Here is a 24,367-nt window from a genome sequence, read left to right as displayed (position 1 = left end):
GTCGAGCTGCGCAGCACCAAGTTCAGTGAGGAGGTCCAGGATCTGATAGCATTTCTCCTGCTCGAGAAGAATCTCTTCATCAGAAGGCACCCAATCATCCAAAAACTGGTCCTCCAAAGCAGAGATCGCCCCCGCATGAGCCATGCTATCTTGCGTCCTCGCACCATGGTCGAGGAGAAATTTAACAGTCTTGAGTGAAAGGGTCGAGGTTGCAGTTCCTTAAAGGTCCGGCCATCCTGGGTTGATGTCTGCTCCAGATTCCAGCAACAGCGCCGCAATATCCAAGTTCTGCGTGGAGACTGCAGCTCCGAGAGGAGTTTGGAAGCGTTCACTGCCATCATTAGGCACAGGTAGATTGACTTCGGTGAATCCTGCCTAATTCACATTCGCGCCCTCCGCCAATAGAAGTTAGATACTGTCATTTGCGTTCGCCTCGATAGCTTTGACCAGGGGACAAGTATAGGCGGTATGCCCATCAATGAGTGCACCGTGTTGCGAAGGAGTCGGACCACCTCGATACCATCATGCCTAGATGCTGCGCGTCCCAAAGGCGTCACCCAGTACTGATGTTCATCCTCCTGCCATCGACTCGTACTGTCGGGATCGAAGTTTGGGTTGGCGCCGTGTGAGAGGAGCAATTGAACCATCTCCAAGTGAACCGATTTTCAACCAGGAAATCCGAAGTAGGTGTCGTCAGAAGCAAACAGCCGCTCACGATATAGCCAATACACACTACAAAGACCGAACTACTGTCCTCAACAAGGGGCAATTTTAAGCCTATCCATTTAAAATCCCTGCCTCGTGAGAAATATACGAGCGAACAGTCTGCTCATGCCTCTCTAGCTTCTTTACGAATCTTATTACACGGTTTCTTCTCGGCGTCAACTCCATAGCCCGATGTAGAATTAATCTCCAGCACCGTGCTTGCCTATTTTGTTGTAGACTAGGAATATCCATGATAGCTCAGTTGACAGCAAACAAACTACCTAGGCGCTCTCTCGCCCGATACAGCAGGTAGCAACGCGTGACGTCCATGGAATAGATACCCTCTACGATTTTCATTTCATGAGGCAAAGGTCATACAGGCTTTAACGATCCTATTTCAGTTGTACTCAGTGCCTCACTTATTCGCTTTCTGCAGAAATTTAGGGAAATGCTGTTCTGATCACCTCATCTTTACACACGTCTGCGAGAATGTCTCGGATGCTATATTTCATTTTGCCAAAGTAGTATCATCTCGCTATTAGACTCAAAAGATTAGATACCCCGTTCATTGCTTCGCAGCCCAAATGATCTGTATGTCATCTGTTCGATGAGAATTGTCCAGAGCCAGCAATCACCAGGTGAACAGACCTCATAATTCAACTGACAGGCACACCCGCAGGCACCCGAACGGGGTCCGTCCAGAACACTCTCACGCAGCCTTAACGCTACACGATCAATGGCAGCAAGGATGTCTATGTGTCATATTGTTAGGCTTCTCAATTGATATGTGTCAGACGTAAGCATCAGTTACAATGTCAATAAGTCATTTAATCACTCATCATCAGGTATCACTATAACAGAAAGCTCAGACTTCTCCTCACGGTCACTCTCGTCATCCATCAATGCACTGTCGTGATCTTCCAATCTATTTATGCCAGGAATCAGTTCCTTGTCCTCCGATTTTGACCCAGCTTGTATCTCTCTTGTTGGCGAATCCGCATTTTGCTTGTCCATCTCAGATATGGTGAGCGATGGAGATCGAGAAAGTTGTTGAAATTTGGCAAAATTATCCTGCACGACTTGCACAGTTAATGGCAATTCAAACCCGAGCAGCTCAGCAAGGATCAATGAAACCACTCCAAAGAAGAAGAGAACAGCCCTGAAGGAAGGGAAGCTGAGTACTACTATCATGCAGCACTCGATGAAGGCAACCCCCTGCCATCTCCATCCCCAGAACTTGTCGAAGCCTTGGGTAAATTCAAACCATATCTTCTCGAGGTCTGTCGGGTTCACGAAGGCTTCCCAACGCAGGGCACGTTTTTCATGGTCGTGGATCGTTTCGGACTCCTCGCCACGCCGCATCCTTCTCAATCTGTGTTCCCAGAAGTCTCGCAGCTTTCCCTCGGCGTCGTACGGCTCCTGCTTGCAGAACTCCCGCCAGCGCCGCACAACCTCGCGTGCAACTTCTGACCTGACTGTGAAGTACTCGCGGTGTTCTTTCACGCTGCAATTGCAGCTGAACTTATACCGGAAGCCGGAGAGCTCCTGAAGGGCGAGCTTCTCCGCCTTGTCATACAGGCGGATAGGGACATGTTCAGGGTCCTCTTCATGTTCGATTTTCTGGTGTTGGCACTCGTAGAGGATGCGGGACAGTCGCCTCTTTTCCGGGCCCTTGGTAAAGCCGATCTTGGTGATCTTCTCACTACCGCTGGACGCAGTCACGACCTCGAAAGCGTAGTTGTTCCCCACCCCCTGGCTCTGCCTCTGTTTCTCGGGCAGCGGCTTCCGGATCATTGCAGCTATCATACTGTCGAGCTGGAACGCACTCAGCGACTCGATCCGGGCGGGCTCACTTTTACTCTGACGAGTCGGCGTCGGGCGCGGAGTCCGCGGGACCTCTGGTGCTGACGCAGGAGAGCGTTCCAAGGCCGCCGCGGGCTCATTCTCGCGTGCTGTAGGTGGTCGCTCGCGGTCAACATGGTTCTCCACCGCTAAATCCACAACTATCGTGTCGCCGTCGCGAGTTTTCTCTCTTTGAGGTCCTGAGGGAGAATTGGGATCTTGGAAAAGCCGACGTACTACGGCCGACGACGCTCTGGATGGAAAGCGCGTCGTCCTGTGGTCCGGAGACTCTCGGCTGGCGGGTATCGGGGAAGACTTAGTTACGCGCGCACCATCCCCAGGTCTTATCCTTCCCTTGCTTCCTCGAGGTCTGCCACGTGGTTTTGGGAGCGTGCTCACCACGGGAGCTGGGATATATGGGCTCGGGGGAGAATCCGGTACGCCAGGGGAATCCATTTGGGAGGATCATGACTGACAAGGGAGTGCTGCTCCTTTCCAGTACACTTGCACCACTTATAACAATTTCATAGTGAAGGGATAAAAAATGACCAGCTTTCGGAGTCTGTTGGTTCAGCGAGTGTTGCCTGAGCCACATGGCCGCATGGCTACTGCACATAGGCGACCCGGTCCGGGAGGTGGCTGGGTGAGCGGCCAGGGGTGAATCGTCTCAAATGGGTGGGTTGACCGTTGAAGTGTTCAGGTTCCATGCAGGCGAAGTCAACGTACGGCGCCAGATCAGTCTACAGGGTCCGGGTCTACGGCGCTGGCAATTGGCCAGCAGACGCCCTTAGCCATCGGATGGGACAATGATGAGACCTCCTGCAGATAAGGCAGACTGCACTGCTAGGGGACTGAGAGCGCTTTTCTCGATGATACTGATAATAGCAGTGCCGTTCGCCGAGTAGCGTCAAATCAGCCTTGTCTTGGAGGTGCACATGCATAACCACCTAGGCACGGCGCGTAATGCTGTTGGTGGGGCTGTGCTCTGTGCATTACACACCTTTCAGTTGGCGCTGGACAAGGTAGATAGGTAGATAGCTTCCTCTTTCAGTGAGCTAAAAGCAAGATATAATCCAGCTCTTCTTTTCCTGATGCTCCGCTCTATATCCTAATATGGATAAGGCCCGGAGATGTGGCCGGGATTGTGAACATTAGGAGAACACTCACCTTTTGCGAAGCCCATCAGGCCAAAATGCGAGTCTTCTATGCTTTTGTCTGGCCACTCCTGGCCAAATATTTCTGCTAAATCATTACCATTTGAAAGAGCAGATAATCATTCTCAGGTGCTAGGAAGAAAACGCTATTCGTAATGAATAATGGAAATAGGCAGTTCCATGGTAGATGCGTCAGTCTAATAGTTGTTATATTATCCAGGACACTCTCATAATCCTTGGGTAATGTTACAGATTTGGATAAATATTGTGGCTTCGGCCTCATTTACTTGACTTGTACTTGTATCTCTCTCCATAACATTATAGTTTTTCAGCGACATGCTTTCCCGTGTCTTTGAGATCCTTAGGGATCACAGTCGCATCTCATTCTCTGTCATAATCGCGCGAAACCCTCCAAAATGCAGGTATCGCCCTGGGGATTATCTAAAATCCAAGTGGGTTACGGGTATTTCGTATGCGGTGGTCGACGCCTGGATTTGCACCACTCTCCAAGAGACAAACTACTTTGTCGGGTACTTGAGCTCTTTAAGGACTCACTTAAGACTTTAGGGGTTAATATGTACAGCCTACTCTCGATCAGACACTAATTTTATGATCCCAATTTCGATATATTACTTGGATACGTGCTAGAACGCCCTTACACCTTTTTGAGCTCGTTTCATGAGTCAATTCACAAGATAACTCGGAAGCTGAATTGCTCATTTGGGGTCGACTGCTAGGGAACCACATCTCCCTGACAAGTTCAACGCCTTCAACAGAACCAGAGCCACGTTCCTTGCCACTAAAACATTCAGAGTCAGCAATTTTCTTATGAATCATAAAGTTTAAGGACTTAGATCTTGATAGAGAATGACTCCGGATCAAACAACTCGATTTGTTATTAGGTCCCCATCGAAATGACTCAGGATGGAGAATTGGAAATGGCAACCATAGCTCAAGAAAATCGCTTACTGTCTGACTTCTTCCCAAGGAACCAGAGAGCTCGTATGCACTCCTCACATCTCCGAAGACAACTGGAGAGCGTCTCGCCATCGTGGCCCAGTATGTCATTCTGGCCACGTAGCTCTATGTCGCTCATTTCCTGTAGGTGTAGCATCGCAGCTTTGGTAAAAGCTCGGATGAGAATCATTGTCCAAGGTTCCGTCAGAATGGTGCCTTCTCTAACAGCGAAATGGAAATCTGGTAGCTGGGGCTCCGTCTGCGAATGGCCAAGACCGCTTGGAGTAGCAACCTTTGCCAGATCAGAGAGCTGGCCTGCGCTAGACTTCCTGATACTGGCCACTGTGTGAGCACTGATACGTGCTTGCATGGATGATGCTAAACCGAGTCCATTATCATCGATAAGTTCGATTAAATCGGCGAGCATCAGCGAAGCAAGGTGCCAATGTGCAACAATGCAGACAAACCAGCCCCGTATGCGTGATGGCACATAATTATACTGTTCGATGAGATCCCGAAAGAAGGGGCCGTAGGTGACATTCCAATATCTGTAAACCAGTAGAGCATCTCGTATACCCTCTTCCATAGGCTGGCCTCTTGTTTTCTTGGGGGCTCTAACCTTAGTTTGAAGGTAGTGGACGTATCGATAGAGGAGGACCTTCACTGGTGCGGACCTGGTGACCATGTTGGCAGCTTCATCATAAGAGCATGGCCAGCGAAGTTGAGAGTGTAATGAACGCTCAGGATTATCCTGGATGAACAGATCAATTCGCCACCGATGATTATTGGACTTATTGTAGTCGTGTGTTGAAACTTGAGGTCCATCTGCTGGATGCACTTCTCCAGCTGCTTCGTGCTGACTGTCCTCGTCGGCCACAACTACCGGCCTCTCATTCATGGAGGAGGAGATAGTATCGAACATAACTGCCAGCCAATATAAAAGGCCCACTGTTTCTCTGTCTTGGGGACTGATTGAGTCTTTAAACAGCCTAGGTTGATTTGGCTGAGGTCGATACACATCGCCAATTCGCATCAAGCCTGCCTCTTGACTGTCAAACTTAAACTTTAAAGTGTGCATCTTTCGAGCTGCCCTCTCCATGAATATAGGTGGGCCTTCTTTTGCTAGGATCTCGGCGACTTCAGAAAAGATCGAGGCGCGAGTTAGATTCGCTGCTCGGTCATTTTCGGTCGGAATCGCCTGGCTGCCATGCATGAGAAGGATATCGTCTTCCTCCCACGGCTTCTGTGTTAAGCCAAATATTAACTCCGCGCACACAATCCTATATGACTCAATATCTGCGCAGTCCTGAAGAGCGTCTCGAGCTTGCCTCCATAAGGAACGTTGAAGATGACGATCAAATTCCTCAGGAAAGCTGCTGCGATATATATCTGCAAAGTCTGTTGTATATCCCTCTCGTTGACGGCGACTGTTAAGTGCCCACTGTGTTGCAAAAGCCATAATAACGAGGTGAAGCGCCCTCTGAGCTGTTTGCGTTTGTGTTCGTGTGAGTTGAATAAGACCTGTCGACTGCGCTATCTTATCGAGCTTAATGACGCGATGGTATATTCTGTTTGACCATTTGCCTTCTTCTTGCCCTGGCTGTGGCCCTTCTACCACAAGTTCCGGGAGGCTTGCGAATTGGTCACGCAAATTTCCTGCCACCTTCTTCGTTCGGAAGTCTCCTCTGTATGGACATGTTTTTTCTGTGAGCCAGCATGATAGATTATGTTCAAGGACGTCATGATAGATATGAAGAAGATTTTCAGAGATGCTATGATTATTTACCTTGGTGGCCATAGCAGACTCTAGTGCGGAGGGTGCGGAAGAGTTCGAAAATCGGCGCCGAGATGTCGGCAGCAGATCAGCCTGTGGATATTTAGGATAGGAGTTATTATCATTCAAAACGGAAAGGGACAACGCTCCGTGTCTCTGGCTCACGGCGGGTTGCCAAGGGTCCATCGAGAATCCGAGAACATCATCATAATTCGTCAAATCCGGTGCAGATGTATGTGTACCATTCGTCGTTGCTGAGTCGGACATGGGATCGATTGATGATTTGTTCTGAATATTATAGCTGTCTCCCTGGCTGTTGAACGTGAAGTCGAGCAATCCGGATCCCGCACAACCATCACTTTCATCAAGTCCCAAATCTGGACTTTGAGTATCATGGAAGCAGTCGTGAAACCCACTAACAAAATTCGAAGAGCCTTCAAAAATAGAGGGACCAAGAGAGTTGGTAAAGTTCCCAAATGACATTCCCGGAGATTCTGGAGAAGGGATTTGTTGGAGCATGTGCAAAATCCCTACAGCCTCATCGCTTCCTTCTGAACGCGGGTGCCTTGAACTTGACGAAACACTCGATGCCGTCTCACGTTCCGTTCGCCGTCGTTTATTTCTCCCCAAGTGTTGTGGTCGGGATGTGATAGCCTCATTGGCCTTGAGCTGTGACTGAGCCCAATTCAATGTGCAACGTTTCTTGGTTTTCAAACAGTAAGAACAAGGCAAAACCTCTGAACCTGAACCTCTAACTCTCAGCAGTGAACTTTTTATTGTGTACAATTACGACGAGGCACGAGGGCATGCCGATTACTTACCCATTTCATAAGAAGGAGACAGCCATTCCAGCCCGTTGATTCCTGTCCCCCCTGACGAGTTACCTGAAACTCGGGTATGGAGATCGCCCCTGAGCGATGGTGCATCACAAGCCCTCTTCGCCTTCCTGCACTGATCGCAGGAGCGATTCTGGCGTCTCATTACTTTAGTGCCTCTTGTATCCATGGACTTCAGTCGTATCTTGAGATAGTGTTAGATTTCGATTTGAGGCGGGAAGGATGTGGGACAGAGAGTCCTATGATGATAGAAGAGGGAAGGGCAGGACCAAAACTACGCTGGGCTCCCTGGAAACCTCCGCTACACCGAAGACTAGGTCCCCCATGTTCCCCGCATTGCGCTAATGGATATAGTGGTGTATGGCCAAGTGGCTGAGCAGATCAGGTATGCGGGGAAAGCACTACTTGTCCCGTGCGTGCAGATCATTGGACGACCAATGGCAAGACATCCAAATATCACATTCGTCTCTCGACACTCATAAGAACAAGCTTGCAAGTATCAAGACAATGAATTACTGGAATGTTGCCCAGACTGTTCAATGGAGTTCGCCCTGGGATGGCTGAAAATTGCCGGTTTTTGAAGCTATCTTTGCTGTAACGACTCGGTTAGATGCGTGCATCCCCAGCCCTATTTTTGAAACATGTTGTTCCAACAACAGAAGCACGACTAGTAAAACTTAGAATCAAGGTGACTTCCTTCTACTATTTACTCTCCTTCAAAGCTTTATATACTTCTGTTTCGACCGCGCCCCAAAGACTAAGAACCTTAGCGTCTGCGAAGGGCAAAATCTGTGTGCAAACAATTCCGGCAACTCCGTTCTCACGATCACACCACCACCACAGATTCGGAAGACCTGCCCAGTGTCCTGTAGATTTAGAACGGCCACTTGCACCACCGTTACTAAGCATGAAGGTGAGACCCCAGCCCTGGGGCGGGTTTCCATCAACAGGGTACAACTCCGGGATGCGGTTAGTCAAGTCCGGCTTTGCATCAGGGATGACCTGACGACTAGCATTTGGAAACTTCGGAATCTGGTTTCGAAACATTTCTTCCACAGTCTCTTTACGCAAGAGTTGTACGCCAGTTCGTGGACATGTCCCATCGTTGAGGAGTACCGCCAACACTTCTATCACGACAGACCAGTTAGCATGAATGCAGACCCGTCAAAGTATCTTTGATCTAAGAAGGAGGGTGGTCATTTCGTACTGCAATACTCCTGTGGGTTGGCGAACATTCCAGCCCCACCGCTGTTGAAAACAGCTGCAACCTCGGCCTTGTCAGTGGCATCCACCACTAAAGGTAGACGAAGAAGGTGGTCCCGTGGTCTTAGGGCCCCGGATTTCTCTCTAGCATGCATATAGGCTAGTTTTGTCCTCATCTCTGGTGATGGGATCATGGACATGTTATGTAACCCAAGTGGATGCAGGATTCGCTTTTGCAAATAATCATTCAGAGTAGATCCGGTCGCCCGCTCAAGGGCGATCCCAGCCCAGTCAATGTTAATCTGAGAAATATATTAGCAAATATCCAGTCGTTTTCTCAAACTTTTGAAATGAATCTTGAGAATTGTATAGTATTGTTAGAAACTTTACATACTCCGTATTCCCAACCTTCACCGGGTTGGAAGAGTAATGGCATCTTCATATCTTCGAATCGGCCCGAAAACTCATCAATACCAACTGGAAAGCCCCAGTCACGCAGTCGTTCGTTGAAGAAGGAGTAACCGAACCCAGCTGTATGACTGAGAAGCATTCTTAGTGTGATAGCGTTTTTCTTAGCCTCGATATTCCCATTAGGGAGCAGCACCTGTAGCGATTTTAACTCTGGACAAAGACCTTCCAACTGGTTTGCGTCATCGAGCTTCAATACGCCCTGCTCAACAAGCTGCATGCAAGCAAGACCTGTGAGCATCTTAGTACAGGAGGCAATCCAAAACACATTGTCGAGTCCCATTTTCTCATCCGTGGCCAGTCCTCTTTTGCCCGAGGAATGAGCGAAGAGGTCGTGCCCATCTTTATCGATAACGACCACCGTAGTGCCGGGAATGTCAACTTGAGGATTTGCACATGCCGCGTCTACTATACCCCGAAGGGTGGTAACAGTTTGCGTATTGAACGGCATATTGCCTTTCAGTTCCAACACTTCATACCCAAAAGGTGGAAAAGGCTTTCGTTGTTGGTTGAGTTATAAGTCTGGTTTAACCGGTCGCGAGAGAGTTCTACAACCCCCCATGATATTTTGTCATAATACATCTAGACATATGTAAAGATGTCTAGATGATATGGAAATACCCCAACGGATGGTGATTGGACCTGTGTCTCCAATATTGCGGTTCCGAAAACATGGGGTAACTATGGAGTGCAGCTGCACCTGCGGATCCGCAAAAGAGCGGGGAAGAGAACTCCCTCTGCCGCACACAGGTCGGAAGCGCAGAGGCGGCAAGTACCCCCTTTTGCAGTTCAGCGGAACCGAGGTGGGAAGCTTGCGCGGACCATACAGGTATGGGTGCGGAAACCAAGATGACTGAGCGTAGAATGACGATTATGGAGCTGCATCGGATATGGAGACTGTCGGATGAGTTTGAATTATTGGAAATCATACCTGAACCGGCGCGATGAAACGGAAGGGCAGTCGTGCGGGCCATGGATTTGACAAACAAGTCTCAAGGAAGCAGGTGCGGTTCTACGCTGAGCCACAGAGGCAGAGAAAACGAACATGTTAGGCTCCTCCGCGATGGCTACCTGGAAACTTGTCAAAAAGTGGCGAGAACGGTATTTTCACAAGTACAATATTAACATATACATGTCGTGCAAGCACATATAAATAGTCCGTTACTATCCTACGAGTTAAGACCCCAAAGATAGTTGATATAGAATTCCATTCAATCTCTAGTTTCCAAAAGAAGTATTACAGTACCAAACCTTTCAAGACTTGAATATGGGAGAGCCAATTCCGTCTCACTCAAAGAAGTTCAATACTGAACTCACCGATTACTCGGTGTCCAACAAGGAGCAGACCGGCCCGTATGCTAAAGATCTCGAGGTTGATGCCCTCGTTGTTGGTGCCGGATTCGGTATGTATTGATTATCTTACTTCCAAGACTTGACATCGTCTGGCTAACCGTAACTGCTTTGTACAAAACTAGCCGGTATCTTCATGCTCAAGACACTCCGTGATAGAGGTCTGAAGACTGTAATCTTTGAAGCAGGGAATGACACAGGTGGAACCTGGAGATGGAATTGCTACCCCGGGGCCGGTGTGGACTCCGAGGTCCCGGAGTACGAGTTCTCCTGGCCGGAGGTTTGGAAAACTTGGAACTGGACAAGCAACTACCCAACCTACAAAGACCTGCGAGCTTACTTTGATCATGTCGACAAAGTCCTCGACATCAAGAAAGACTGCGCCTTTAACACAGTTGTCGTCGGGGGTCATTTCGATACCGACGTAGGACGCTGGATCATCCGCACCGAGGATGGGAGGACGACAACGGCAAAATACCTTGTTTTGGGCACTGGCTTTGTAAGTGGCACTCTGTATTTATTCGTCCTTACTGTTGTTTTGTTCTATGGACGCCTGATTCGGTATTTTCTTCTACGACGCTCTCGAATGATCTTCACGCTGACTGCTTTGTTCATAGGCTGCACGGAGATATATCCCGGATTGGCCAGGCATGGACAAGTTCAAGGGCGTCATCCACCATTCGTCTTTCTGGCCCGAAGAGAAAGTTGAAGTCAAAGGCAAACGATGCGCTATCATTGGTACTGGTGCATCTGGAGTTCAGATTGTTCAGGCCTGGGGCCCAGAAGCCGGAGAAGTCAAAGTGTTCCAGCGTACACCAAACCTTGCTGTGCCGATGCGCAAGAGAGATCTCACTGTAGAGGAACAAGAACGTGCAAAGAAGTTCTATCCGGAGCTCTTCAATTATCGCGAAAAGAACTTTGGTGGTTTTCTCTACGACTGGGCAGAGAAAAACACCTTCGATGACACGCCTGAGGAGCGAGAGGCATTCTACGAGAAGGTCTGGGCTGACGGCGGCTTTCGATACTGGGTGGCACTGTATAAAGACAACCTCTTCAGCGCCGATGCCAATCGCGAATCGTACAAATTCTGGGCCAGCAAAGTTCGACAACGTATCGGTGACCCGAAACTCAGGGACCTATTGGCACCTCTCGAGATGCCTCACTTTTTTGGAGTTAAGCGGCCGTGCCTGGAGTATAACTATTTCGAGCAGTTCAATCGACCATCCGTGGACTTGGTCAATATCAAGGATAATCCTATCAAAGAGTTTAGCGAAACTGGCATAACTTTGCAGGACGGAACACATCACGAGTTCGATGTCATCGCAGTTGCGACCGGTTTTGTTTGTTCTCCCATAACTCGTAATTTACCTTTGCTAACATATCAATCTCTCAATAGGATATTGTGACAGGAGGTATGTTCTTCTAGAATAAAAACAGAAAGCTCTCATTTTACAACTTGGCTAATCAGTTCACTGTAGTCATGACTCAACTAGGTCTTAAGAGTCTAAACAAGACCGCACTACAAGACGAGTGGACCTCAGGTGCAACCACTTACCTTGGTACCACCGTGCACGGCTATCCTAATATGTTCCACATTTATGGCGTTCATGGCCCTACGCTTCTAAGCAACGGACCCTCCACAGTGCAGGTCCAAGGTCGTTGGATTGCAGATGTCATCGATAAGATGGAAAAGCACAATATTAAATACATCAACCCCAAGGCAGACTCTGCTAAGGCGTGGAAGCAGCACATTCTCGAACTCAACGACAGAACCCTCTTCCCAACCGTGAAGTCGACCTATATGGGAGGTAGTATACCAGATAAGATTTTTGAGCCTGTCTGCTACTCAGGTGGTATCCCGGCATATGTAGTCGAAATTCGAAAAGCCCTCGACGACATGAGCGGCTTCGATGTGGTCAATAAATCTGGAAGTTCGGCATAATGGGCCGTTCACCCAAGCATTATGTGGCTGGAATGTGGAAAAATCAGAGCCAAATAAGGCTGTTCATGTTCAATGAATTTATCGAAAAATCCATCAATCTTTGTATTTTGGATACATCTAGTAGTATTGGCCGCTATCAATATATCATTTCTTGTTGCCTTGATATTCTTCATGGTTGTGTCAGTTAGATTTTGCTATTCATTCGGTCTGCAAATATTCTGGTTCTGATTACGAACAGATTCTAAGCTTTATGAATGACCTGAAATTTGTTGGTAGCCAACGCGTAAACTCCGACGGCTGTGTGGGTGGTAAATGTTTTCAAGGGGCGACAATGGGCGACAGCTATGACCCAGCTTGCCACGATTGTCACTCATAGTAGGAACTTATAATCGATTGACAACTTAGAAAAAAGTGCAACCTAGCTGTAATCTTTCAGGTTGAAATATGACCCATGACGCAGCAGCAAACAACCTTCGTGGAGCGTAGCAGTTGCATGGCAGGACAAAAGGCGGTTGCAAGCGTTCAACCAGGGCAAGAAAATGGTAAACTACGTATCAGAGATTCTGAAGCAAAAGAATCAATTGAATATCTAGCAAATTGATTTTTCGTGGGAGCTAGTAGTCACAGTCTGATTCGTCAACCCATTGACATTTGCTTTAATCAGTTATGGTAAGGTATTGAGAAAACAGCAAGTCAAGAGCTGGCTGCCAATCATCCTCTGACATCTCTTCTGTTTTTGAAGGGCGTTGTGATGTGACTTGTGGTGCAAATTCCTCAATATCAACAGCATCTTGTCCTGTACAGAGCCTTATGATAATCTTTACATCATCAATCTTCTTTCTTCTATAGAGATCTTGGCTCTGTGGCGATGGATGGATATCATTCTTGAACCTGAACCAGAACTCGTCCTCTCGAACCAAATCGGTTATTCCAGATAAGCCGTCACTTCCCCAGCGGTTGTTATAATTAGTCAATTTCGCAAAGGTTCTGATGCGCGGTAGTGTATGGCGTCCCCAGCAATGTGTAATTGCGTGACAAAGGAGAGCCGCGAGCATAGCATTGCTGAACTTTGCCGTGATTTGCGGACCAGCTTTCTCATGCACTAGGAGACAAAAGGCAGCGGTCCACGTATCATCTTCCCATGCAACATTGAGGGGCTCACTTCTGTATATGAGAGAACCCAGTGGCGTCATTCTCATATCAGTGGGTCGTGAATAGCCGGCTAGTGGATCGGCTCCATTGTCCAGAAGAAACTCGATCACTTTTGGACTCACAGACCCGCCATAATTGAATAATGCGTGATGTAGTAGAGTATATCTGCGGACTCCATTGTATCGAATCCGTGCGTTGATGTTGGCACCATCTCTGAACAGTCTTGCAAGTCCCTCGACGCTGCCACTAATCAAGGCTACGAAAAGCGGGCTGTATTCTGTGCCAAAACGTCTAGAGTGTAAAGTGAGACCATGTTGCACATGAAAATCCATGATGGCATCGCGATCGTCCTTATATTTCTCCCCAAATTTCAGATTGAGTTGCATGCTGTGACTATGGTCGTCGCTGTCACTGCCACTAGACGTTTCATAATTGTTCAGGGGATGGTATCTTTCCAGAAGAAGGGTATTGTAAGCAGGGCCTTCCGTTTTGGCAAATATATTGGGATTAGCTCCTCGCTCTAGGAGTTCTTTGGTGACTATAGGCGTGCAAAACCTGGCCGCATACATCAAAGGATTGACCTCCATCTGATTGATATCAGCGCCAGCCTCGACCAGTTGTGTGAAGATTGCCCAATCTTGCCGAGCAGCTGCTGCAGTAAGGGGAGTAACATTGAATTCATCTGCTCTAGAACTCGAGTGTCTATCTGATCCATCTGCGAACTCAAAGTGGTAATTTGGATCCGCACCAAGTGCCAAAAGGATATCAACTGTCTTGGCTTGGCGTTTACGAACAGCTGTGATCAACGGGATACTCTCGTCCGAACGGATATCAATGCTTGCGCCAGATTCTGCGAGGAGTTTCACTATCTCAGAAGCGCCATCGAGCCCAGCTGCGTATTCTAGTGGTGTCTGTGGCCAGTCATAGGAGATACCGCCGGAGACATTAGGATCAGCACCACACTCGAGGAGAAGTTTCACCATCTCTATGCCATGTTCAGCAGCGTAACAGAGGGCTGTCATGCGCGTCTGCGTGTTGAAATTGGGATCTGCGTGGCCAGCGACCAAGAGTTCTCTGACTGCAGATATGGATGTTCGGTGTGAAACTTGAATGCGATAGGCGTGTGTGTCGAGAATCGACATCAAAGGTGAAAGTCCGTAATTTCCAGGCTTGTTGGCGTCAAGCCCAGCCTCAAGCAACGCTTTTGTAATAGCGGGATCAGCATGACAGCAACAAAGCGCATGATTATTGTCGCTGTCAACCGCATGCAAGTCGGCACCTTTATCAACCAGAAGGAAGAAAATTCCGGCGTTATTGCTCATAACGGAAAGAAGTAGTGGAGTTGATCGTAGTACATCGCCTCCAACTCTGGGTAGAAAAGTGCACTCAAGCTCTCTATTCACATCAACACCAATGTCTACAATGTATTCAACCTAGAATGGCAGACTGAGTTAGTATAAGAAGAGAGATAGAATCGTCGCTTGCCTACAAGGTTCATGAAGCCTTTGTAGGCGGCCCATCCGAGAACGAAATTACCTGACCGTGCCTCTGAATCGTAGAGATATGGTCGTACTCTCTCGTTCAATCGTTGGCAAGTGCCCATAATATGTCCACTATCTCTTGTCGGTAAGTATGAGAGTGTGTGGTAGAATAATTCCAGAGGCAATAGCTCAAGGCAACTTTGATTAGATTGGCTGATGGAGCTTCCAAAAACAGAGCCATGAGGCTCGTCATCGCTGTTGCGACTGTTGCTCCCAGATGTCGACGGCATGGTAATCTGCCCCGAAATGCCTATGCTCCTGGCAACAGACCACTGAGTTTCTTGAAGGAAAGAGATATAAAAACCCAATGCTTTATATCTTCGTGAGACGGGTATGACCCAAAACCAGCGAGTATCGTCAGTCATGTTGAGTTTTCAAGGTCATATGTGTATATAGAATACTTAACCTCTCTGACGCATCATGCGCACGCCTCTGACAGGCTCGCCTTCGAAGTTCGGATGAGTGATTAGCGAGTCCAAGCTTTCGTGACACCTGAGTAATGGGCTACAATAAGGCACACTTTTTGTACCGTAATAAATGGCATCGTTGTTGAATTTACCCACCACTACCAACGCACAACCGGTGTTGACACTTTGTTGGTGGTGGCTGGATGTCCGATGGCCCAAAACCGTGGCAGGCTGCCGGAGCAGGCCAACAAGAGCCTACTGCTGCCCAACACCCAACCAAATATCACATTACGCACAATATCAAGCCTTTTGACGCTGTTAGGCATAGGTACTCATTGAGAAGACGAGGCGTAGCAAATGTTACATTACAAATCGTACAAGTCAAGTGCAGCGAGTGGAATTGAAGTAACTATTCACAAGCAAGTCACCTGGTAATTTACAGTGGTAAGTGATCCTCCAGCTCATCTTAAGATCACGCTTTGGAAACAATGGAATCGAAGACTCTGAAATACGTGTCTTCCTGAATCGTTCTTTCTCATGCCGAGCACAAATTATTAGAAAGGATATTGAGCCGACAACGCAGTGAATCTCAGTTCTCGTTATCAACAACATAAGAAATGTATCGATAGAAAAATCATTGGCTCTGTTCAATCCCTATAATATATAATAATGCCAACGATTATGCACTAGCAACATAAGGATTAACCAGTCAGTGCAACTCAAGCTAGACAAAGAATGACTAGGTCTTATGTACAATGACTAATTTCTTTAGGGGGCATAATTGGCAGTTGATCATGGCTCCATGACGTGGTCAACAAAACTCAATAACCAACACGCCCCTTAGAAGATGTTGCCCTTGGCTTGCGTACCCTTGGTCTTTTCCAGGGTCTTCACATTGATGTTCTTCCAGACGAACAAGCAGACCACAACGGGGATGATGAAGACAGCACCAGCGATAACCATGCGGTGCATGACATATCCATAGGCCTCAATCACTGCTTCGCGCACAGGACTTCCGATAGGATACTTCTTCTGGTTGACAATAGAGCCATAGAGAGTCTTGGTCAAATTCTTGCTGCCCTCTGGCAAGTCATTGTACAGCTGCTTGGGAAGCATATTCGTCCACAGAGAGCCGGCGATGGTCTCGCCGATGGCAGCACCAATGGATCCAAAAAGGCCGTAGATTGCTAACACAACGGCAATCTCCTGGTGTGAGACGGCGGACATGATGCAGATTTGTGCGCACATGGAGAAGATGCCGCTGCCGAAGCCGTTGAAGAGCTGGCACATGACGAGGTAACCAACGCCGCTTTCGGGCGTACGGAATTTTACAAGCAGGGCAGTTCCCAGTACCATGAAAGGGATACCTGTCATACCAATGTACTTATAGTTACCGGTATAGCGGATCGCACTAAGTAGCCAAGAAGATCAGAACTGAAAGGATTTGAAGATCAGGTTGAGGAGTTACTCACAGGCCCACGAATGGGGAGAGAAATGATGAGGCAAGAGAAAAGGAGTTCAGAACGTAACCAGAGATGGTAATGTTCAGGTTGTTCACCACCTGTAAATATGAGGAGTAATAAGTATCCCAGCAGCTAGTTCAAATGTTAGTATCATAGTTGTCAAGAAGTAACGAAGGCAAGACGTCAGAAACTCACTAGATAGAGATGAACATGAATCCATAGATGAGAGAGCCCCCGAGGATATTTCTGTCCTTCAGGTACTCCCAGGGGAGATACTGAACCGGTGCCATGTACTTCTCCCACAGAACAAAGCCAACGAGACAGACGCCACCGAGTACAAACATAGCAATGATGTAACCAGTCTTCCAGCCGTGAGGCGCAGAGTCAGCCAGGCTGAATGGAAGAAGGATTAGAGAGAATGCGGCCGAGGTCAGTAAAAGACCAACAACTGAAGATCGCCGGTGTTAGTGACTTTATCACTGAAAGGTGGGGATCATAAGAGTTTCTTCAAAAACATACCATCGAATTCTACAGTATAATGCTTGGTAGCCTCCCACCAGGTGCGATCCTGCGGCTTCTCAGGGTACAGACCAAATTGCTTGGCCTTCCTCTCATGATAGATAAAGATAGCAAGGATAGGGATACAAAAGCCAACCAGAATGATAGCCCATGAGCCAAAAGCCCAGCGAAAGTTGAGATTGTCATAGTATAGTTGCGCAAATTTGGAACCGGCAAATACAGTTGCAATAGTCGGCGTTGAGGTGAGGCCAAAGATGATCATTCGATTTTTCAAAGTGGTCATGTCTGCGATGACAACGTCAAGAATGTAGCCTAGACCCAGATGGCCGACCCAATATAGAGTTTGGGCTGCGGCATAGGTTTCGACGTTTTTGCAAACCGCCTTCATGATGAGGCCAACGGTGATCAAAAGCAATACGAAACAGAAGCCAATGATTCGTCCCCAGATATCGATCATTTTGGCGATCGTAAGCTTGAAAACGCCACCGACAATGGTTGACACAATGCTGGTAGTGGCGAGTAGGCCGTGACCGTTGAAAGCGGATGTAACGTAGGGAGTCAAATTTTGCTGGACGGACTGCTGGAAAGCGCTGACGAAGCTGATGAGATAGATCCTGTTTATTTCTTGTCAGTCTCGATTGATCTATGGCATTGTTTTTCTGAAGTATCAAAGCCATCCATGACCCGCTGACGCCCATCTCGTCTTATGAGAAAATAACACTTACAATACAAGGGTGATGATGACAACCTTCTTGGTCCAAACCTGGGTAATCGCCTCGACAGCCCTAACACCCTCTTGTTTGTACTCGGAGTCTGAGTCGGCTTTCTCTGCGGATAGGTCTCTGTTGTGAACATCAACCTCGTTCTTCTCCATGTCGCGAGGCTCAGCCGTGTGGGCTGCCGAAATCTGATCTTGGGTGGCCATGTTGTCTATTGCTTGGCTTTTGAATAGTGAAGCAAGTGCCGTCTAGTTCACAAGGTCAGAGCAGTCAAGGCTGCTATCTGGTTTGCAGATTGGTACTAGGGAAGGTGAGGTTGCAGTATCGCCAAGGGAACGGTTCTCACGGCCAAGGGCTCGGCGCGTCTCTATATAGCAACCACAGGGTTGACGGGATGTAGCATGTGGGCCTCGTGCATGAGTCTAGCTCTCGATCCATCGTGCCATGAAGCATGGGCCCACGACAGTCATGGATTTTTTTTTCTTCCAAACTTTTTTTGCTCGGAGCATTTCTGTGCAGGCCATGCGAATAACGGCGAGTAGAACCGCTGATATCTTCGTAATTCTGTCCCCCTGTGCTTGCTGATGGACCGGGCTTGTGGGGCATAGATTATCAGATAAATCTGATAATCAGTTTTAGCGCGCGGAGATGGACTCCGTGACCCACTTCAACGAATACCCCCCGTCCCGACCCCGGGCTTCCTTGGTCTTCATTCGGCATAGCATCCGGCGTCGTCGCTCTTTCTGAATTGCTCAAGACCTGGCAGCTGGGAAGTTCCGCCTTCTTTCAGAAAAAAAAAAAAAAAAAATTTCAAAAGGGCGATACGTAACTGTTTATGCCCTGAGGGGAGCCGAAGGTCGAAACGTTAGAGACATTTTTGTCCTTGAGGGTTTCCGACTTGTGGCAGCTCACATGAATGTTGTTGGATCTCCATAGAACTTTGGCAGTTAAAGGCAAGACTTCGAACGGAACAGTTTTATGGGTCTTCCTTAATGTCTCTTCTAGTCTTTACCCGGCAGATGAACGGGCGTAGCGCATAGCCCAGTATCTCGGCGAATGCTTATGATTACTACTACAGACCACAGCCCAGACGCTAAACTTGATGTGAGGCTCATTAGGCGGTACTGGCAATGCTTGCACCAGATTATCGCTTGGCTGGATTGGTATTAGTACATGCTGTGCAGATGCTGTGCCTCGTGAACCTTGCCTTCTGCGTATTCATCACATGAGCGCTTAAGACTCAAGATCCTTCGCGCTTATCTCACTGTGATAGCGATCTAATTGGCTCATTAAGGGCTGAGCAATTGCGCCTATATGAAACAAGTTCTTCAACCGTCTGCCTTGTGTTTATCTAGACTTTCGTTTTTACCAATGCAGTCACCCGTCACAGAAGAGCAAAAACCTTCTTTGAGACTTCTACTTCGACACCAGGTAGATAAAGCAATTTCCGCAGCAAGCTGTTGAGCGGGCACAATCTATGTTGAAGGTCATTCAGCTGGGCTTGTTGCTCATATTGGTGTCTCCCAAGGTGTCCGACCCACTCTAAAGCTGGCGATTGCTGTTCTGTAGTCTTGTATTATTCTAACTCAGGAAATCAGAGCTTTGGCTTGTCATTCGTTCAAGCTCGAAAGCAATCTTCTGCCTGGGATCTGGTGGTATTACGGGAAATTTTGTTGGGAGAGGAACAGGTGGAACTTGAGTTCGGGAGTTGTCATCGGTCTCAGGATGGGTAGGTGAGTCGATAGAGCTAGAGAAACAGCAGCCCAGTTCACTCCATGGTTTCATGCTTATCTATTGTAGAGTCTAGGTCAAAATCATGACTAAAATTGGAGAAGTTGACGTCGGAAGGTGGCGTGTCTTGAAAAAAGTGGTAATTGGTTGGATTTCGGGGAAGCTTTGCTAGAGTTTGTCAAAGAGTTTTCATTCTCGTAGGAATACTATTAAACCATAAGATTGAGTCACTTGTTCGAGTGTGTCCCGTTACATATAGCATTCATGGGGCATTTAGAAAGTTATATCTTTGGAAGCAATCGCTAATTCAGAAACTGCCTTCCCATGTCATAGCGTTGGCCACACCCCTACCGTTATAGAATGCTACAAGTCTATTAGGGGCAGATCTTGGGGCTTTATTGACAATAGGCGATGCTGACAACTTACCTCCCTACCCAGTTAATTTAAGGCCCGATCAAGAGCTTTTCCGTATTGGAAGATACTATCGGTTTCTTCAATTCACGCGGTCTTTATTAACAGAGGATGAATGCATAAAGAAACCGAAGAAACAATCTAGGAGGCGGTGAGTATTACTGACTGGGACGAGTAATTTCTACCGCAAATAATCAAACATGATAAGGACAGAAACTAGTTGTGTTGTGTAAACACTGATTATATTCTCCTCTGCACAATCTCCAAGAGATTCAAAACCACCAATGAATTGCCGTGGTGTCGGGCTTAAATGGGCTAGCTCGTCCTTTATTAAAAGCATCAGTCTGGGGGATATTGAGAAGTATCGACTCTTCAACATGTGCAATAACTATCTTTGATACAACTGGCGCCTGAAGTTGATGCAAGTGAAGTAATATTAGTAGCGACTGGCAGGAATTACTGTGAATGTAGCTGCAGAAGCTATTTAAATACGTGAAGGACATACTCGTGAGTGCTTAGGATATACTATCATCTAACGGGAAGACAAGAACCCATTATTACATATTATTTGAAACTTTTTTGGTTGAGGCCTACAATTTGGCTTTCACCTTGCCAAGGGATCTTTCTACCTTTAAATTTACCAATCCCGAGTTGCGCGTCAACAGCAAGTCAACTTGTAGGGGAAGAAGTAGAATTTTTTTTAAATGTCTGAAACACAGCATCATTCGATGCAAGTTTCCTCATTCACGGCGTCACATAAGGAGCAAGCCGCCTTGGCTCTTGTTTCTGGATACTAGATAAAGCCTTGCCCGCGTCATCGGAATTTTTCTTGGTTCATGAAATCAAGATCAGCTAGTAAGCTGATCAGATCTTGTGCGCAAGCCTGTTGCATAAACATTAATGCATAACACTTAAGCTTTCTACACTCTTTATAGACATGTGGCTTCAAATCCAACTAAGACATGCAAAATGTGATACCATGTCTAAGATGATCGGATAGGCAATTCCGACGAGGCTGCGGGTGCATCGCCAGCTTCTGCTATGGCGCTTTCTGACTTCGCCTCAGGCTTTTTGCCTCCGGGGTGCCGTGAGCCCTTGTCCTTAACCTTCTTCTCCTTCTTCTTCGCTTCCTCTGGCGGGTAGGCTTTGGGCATAATCTCCTGCCATGCCTGCGAGGCCTGGAATTCTGCTTGTATAGGTGCCATCTGAGAGGTAGATTAGATTTAGGTGTAAGACGACTCATTGAGTGCGGTGCAGAATATCTCACCAGGTCAATAAGGGCCTTCGTTACAGCGGGCTTGAGAAGCTGGGGTGTCAAGACATCGTTCTTGTAGTCTTCGTGCATCTCCTTTATCGATGTGTAGACGAGCTCCGGGAGGTTGTCCCGGCTTCTATCCACACGGAACTCCGGTCTGCCGTACTTTCTACACGGAATTAGCATAAACTTAAACAAAGACTTGGAACATGACTCACAGGGCACCGGCTGGTAGCAACACGTATTCTGTAAAGCTCAACACGCCATTGCCCTCAGTAACCTTCGGAACACACTCGGCCTTTTTCAGCTTCTTAGTCACGACGTCGGGGGGATCGAGGAGATCAATTTTGCTGTTGGGGTCTGATGCGCTCTATCTTATTGTTAATGATCACTCTTATCTTCGAGAAAGGTATAATACGAACCATCTTGCCGCCTTGCAGACCTGGAACCATGGGACTAAGAAGATGAGCGCGCTGCTTGTAACCGATTCTTGGTAGCCACTCCTTGGCTGCGGTGAACAGTTTCCTCTGGTCGTTACCTGGTACTCAATTGTCAGCTCCCACCCCGACACAATGTCAAGATTGCCACGTACCTCCGAATTGAGCATCAACGTCGAGATGCTGCTCATCAAGGACCTGGAGAATAGGGTAAAGTAAACCGCTAAGGGGCGCGTTTCCTGTCTGTTTGACAACTGGATATCCTGTGTCAACACATGTCCCAGGACCTTGCTCTCAATATAACGCACCTTCGGCGCCCGCCTTCTTTGCATCGTGCTCGGAGACTACTGAGCATAGCTTGTAGACATCCATAGCATACTCGGGGCCTTTCTGGTAGGAGGAACCCTTGATGAACTGACCAGTGACAATTAGCGCAAGCAATTAGCAGAACCAGGTTTGAAATTACCTCCAGCTTGTCGATGCTGACACCAACTGCTTTGAGCATAGATGTGATTGCAAACTGGTAGTAGTCTGCTCTGAAGTTGACTAGTTCAATCGGGGCCTAAAAGCTAGGTCAGACCAATCCCATCTGCACAATTTGCCGCCTGCCCCAACTCAGCCCATGTCCCATACCTTAAGATTGTCGAGGAAACCGTGGATGTCGGCGAGAAGGATCTAGTATGTGTGAGCCAAAATCAGTATCAGAGACCGAATTTCATGTACCTTGACATGGCATTGCGCTGCCAAAAGTTGCGCGACTACAGATATTCCTTAATCAGCGACCATCCAATATGGTATTAGAAAGAGAAAAGCTTCGCCAGTCCACTCTCAAAAACCACGAGACCTGCGTTTTCCCTCCTCGGATCGACTCAATTGACTTCGTGTGGATGTTGAAACGATTTCAATTTATAAGGAAACACGTACTCTTCAGCGCTGGCACAAAGTAACCGCAGTGTGGCCTTCCGGTTGTCGCGGTACCTATGGTCACAAGGCTCGTTAGTCACAAGCTCTCGACGTGCAATTTTTGTTTTTCGGACAGAGTGCTAACCGAAATAGACCTTGAGATCGCGAGTCTTGAGAACCTCCTCGATAATCTCCACATCGATAATCTCCTGCAAGTTCTCTCTGATCAGAGCCAGCTTCTGCTCTGGCGTGAGGTCCGCCATGGGTGCGCAAATCGAGGAGGTGCGATTAGCTTTCCGTTCTATCTTTCCTTCGTAGGGTTGCAAAGACCAGTGGGCCTGTCCTCTGGTTCTAGGCGTGTTTACACTTTGGAAAGTTGCGTCGATTGAGGAACCTGCGCGATCCGCGATATGAGTCAAGTTGAGGTACGGAAAGTTGAGGCTCCGGGAAAGTGAGTCAAAACGGAAATTTGGCGGTTGGGTGCGAAGGAGGGGCAGTGGCAGAATTCAAGGTGGGGTGGCTCTCCAGCTGGCGGACAGTCGCCGCCAGCTGCGTGCCTCAAGGCGGTGAGACAGCGAGACAGGCCAGGGATGGCAGCGGATCAAGCATGCTCCTCCGTCGCCAATGATATGTAATCTCTTGCATTGTTGACATCTTTTTCCAGATTCTGGCGCAAAGCAGAGTGCATTGAATACCTCAGTTCCATGTTGATGGGTCTTCTCATCGCTGAACGCTCAACTTATCTCAATTCTAAAACAACGCCGATATTCAGTGTGCTGAGTCTGAGCAGCCCCATGCACAGCCAGCGATCTTCTTGGCTTTCAAAGAGCTCGGAAGGCTCATTTCGCATCCGAAGTTAGTAATTCCAGGTGGTCGGGACTGAGGATAGACTTGACCGGGTATCCCCCGTCAGAATCTACTTCGCCTGGTCGATAGACCGTGCGGAAGGATCTTCGGGAAGCATAGCGGCTTCTTGCGCCAGGGCTAGAGCAACAAGCGTCAGCTCTCTAGCTGGGATGGTGCATCTTCTAGTCTCGTCAATCGAACGACGTACGGCATCCAGACTTTGAATGATATCAAGCTCCTTTTTCTTGAATCGCATCTTCTTGCGTCTTCCTTCACCACCTTGAGACCACCTCCTTTCCGGGCGCCACCTGCGGCATGTCCCGATCGTTATTCCCATGGTACCCCGCGGAACGGGCCACTCAGAGCTGTGATAAATCTTCCCTCAGAACTAAACCAGCATGGCGGGTCTTTGGGTCTCAAGCGATCAAACCATAATCAATGTCCCTCCACCCATTGCGTGCTATCTACTGGGCTCCCATGCAAGGCGTGCTGGGTAGCGTTGCATTGGGACCTGTTAGACTAAACTGTCTTCTTCCATCGTTCGGACTTGTGCCTCAAATTTCCTCTGGCCGCCGGCTGGAGAGCTGTACCATGCAGTAGAGTTTCTCGCAAGCTCATTGAATGTTGGCGCCCGTCTACTTGCCTACGGCTTCTGCATGGCGTTAACACTAAACAGGATAACCGTCGAGCTTCACTTCGTATCCGCCATTGCCTATTGGACGGTCACCTTTGCTCGCTGAAGCCAATGCATC

The 24,367-nt window shown here is 47.9% G+C and overlaps 4 protein-coding genes across 4 annotated transcripts; 1 reads left to right on the top strand and 3 right to left on the bottom strand.

Annotated features, from left to right (window-relative positions):
• Window positions 1-1,536: 1,536 nt before the first annotated feature.
• Window positions 1,537-2,511, bottom strand: UCRPA7_5690 (hypothetical protein; the record flags this gene model as incomplete). Its single annotated transcript, XM_007918234.1, has 1 exon — window positions 1,537-2,511. One exon carries the CDS (start codon window positions 2,509-2,511, stop codon window positions 1,537-1,539), a length of 975 nt encoding a protein of 324 aa, XP_007916425.1.
• Window positions 2,512-10,206: 7,695 nt separating this feature from the next.
• On the top strand, window positions 10,207-12,231 carry UCRPA7_5689 (putative steroid monooxygenase protein; the record flags this gene model as incomplete). Its single annotated transcript, XM_007918233.1, has 5 exons — window positions 10,207-10,342; window positions 10,415-10,788; window positions 10,907-11,629; window positions 11,686-11,701; window positions 11,768-12,231. 5 exons carry the CDS (start codon window positions 10,207-10,209, stop codon window positions 12,229-12,231), a joined length of 1,713 nt encoding a protein of 570 aa, XP_007916424.1.
• Window positions 12,232-16,171: 3,940 nt separating this feature from the next.
• UCRPA7_5688 (putative siderophore iron transporter mirb protein) lies at window positions 16,172-18,238 on the bottom strand (the record flags this gene model as incomplete). The annotated part of the gene is made up of 5 exons (XM_007918232.1): window positions 16,172-16,742; window positions 16,804-16,926; window positions 16,990-17,242; window positions 17,314-17,927; window positions 18,039-18,238. 5 exons carry the CDS (start codon window positions 18,236-18,238, stop codon window positions 16,172-16,174), a joined length of 1,761 nt encoding a protein of 586 aa, XP_007916423.1.
• Window positions 18,239-21,157: 2,919 nt separating this feature from the next.
• UCRPA7_5687 (putative tyrosyl-trna synthetase protein) lies at window positions 21,158-23,032 on the bottom strand (the record flags this gene model as incomplete). Its single annotated transcript, XM_007918231.1, has 10 exons — window positions 21,158-21,379; window positions 21,442-21,598; window positions 21,648-21,799; window positions 21,852-21,967; window positions 22,022-22,120; window positions 22,175-22,280; window positions 22,333-22,428; window positions 22,500-22,541; window positions 22,590-22,624; window positions 22,915-23,032. 10 exons carry the CDS (start codon window positions 23,030-23,032, stop codon window positions 21,158-21,160), a joined length of 1,143 nt encoding a protein of 380 aa, XP_007916422.1.
• Between the last annotated feature and the right edge of the window lie 1,335 nt (window positions 23,033-24,367).

This window comes from Phaeoacremonium minimum (genome assembly GCF_000392275.1).
Source record: "Phaeoacremonium minimum UCRPA7 unplaced genomic scaffold PA7_03_scaffold_428, whole genome shotgun sequence".
Lineage (NCBI taxonomy): Eukaryota > Fungi > Ascomycota > Sordariomycetes > Togniniales > Togniniaceae > Phaeoacremonium > Phaeoacremonium minimum.
Note: the sequence above shows the minus strand (reverse complement) of the source record. Positions and strands in the feature narration are given on the sequence as shown.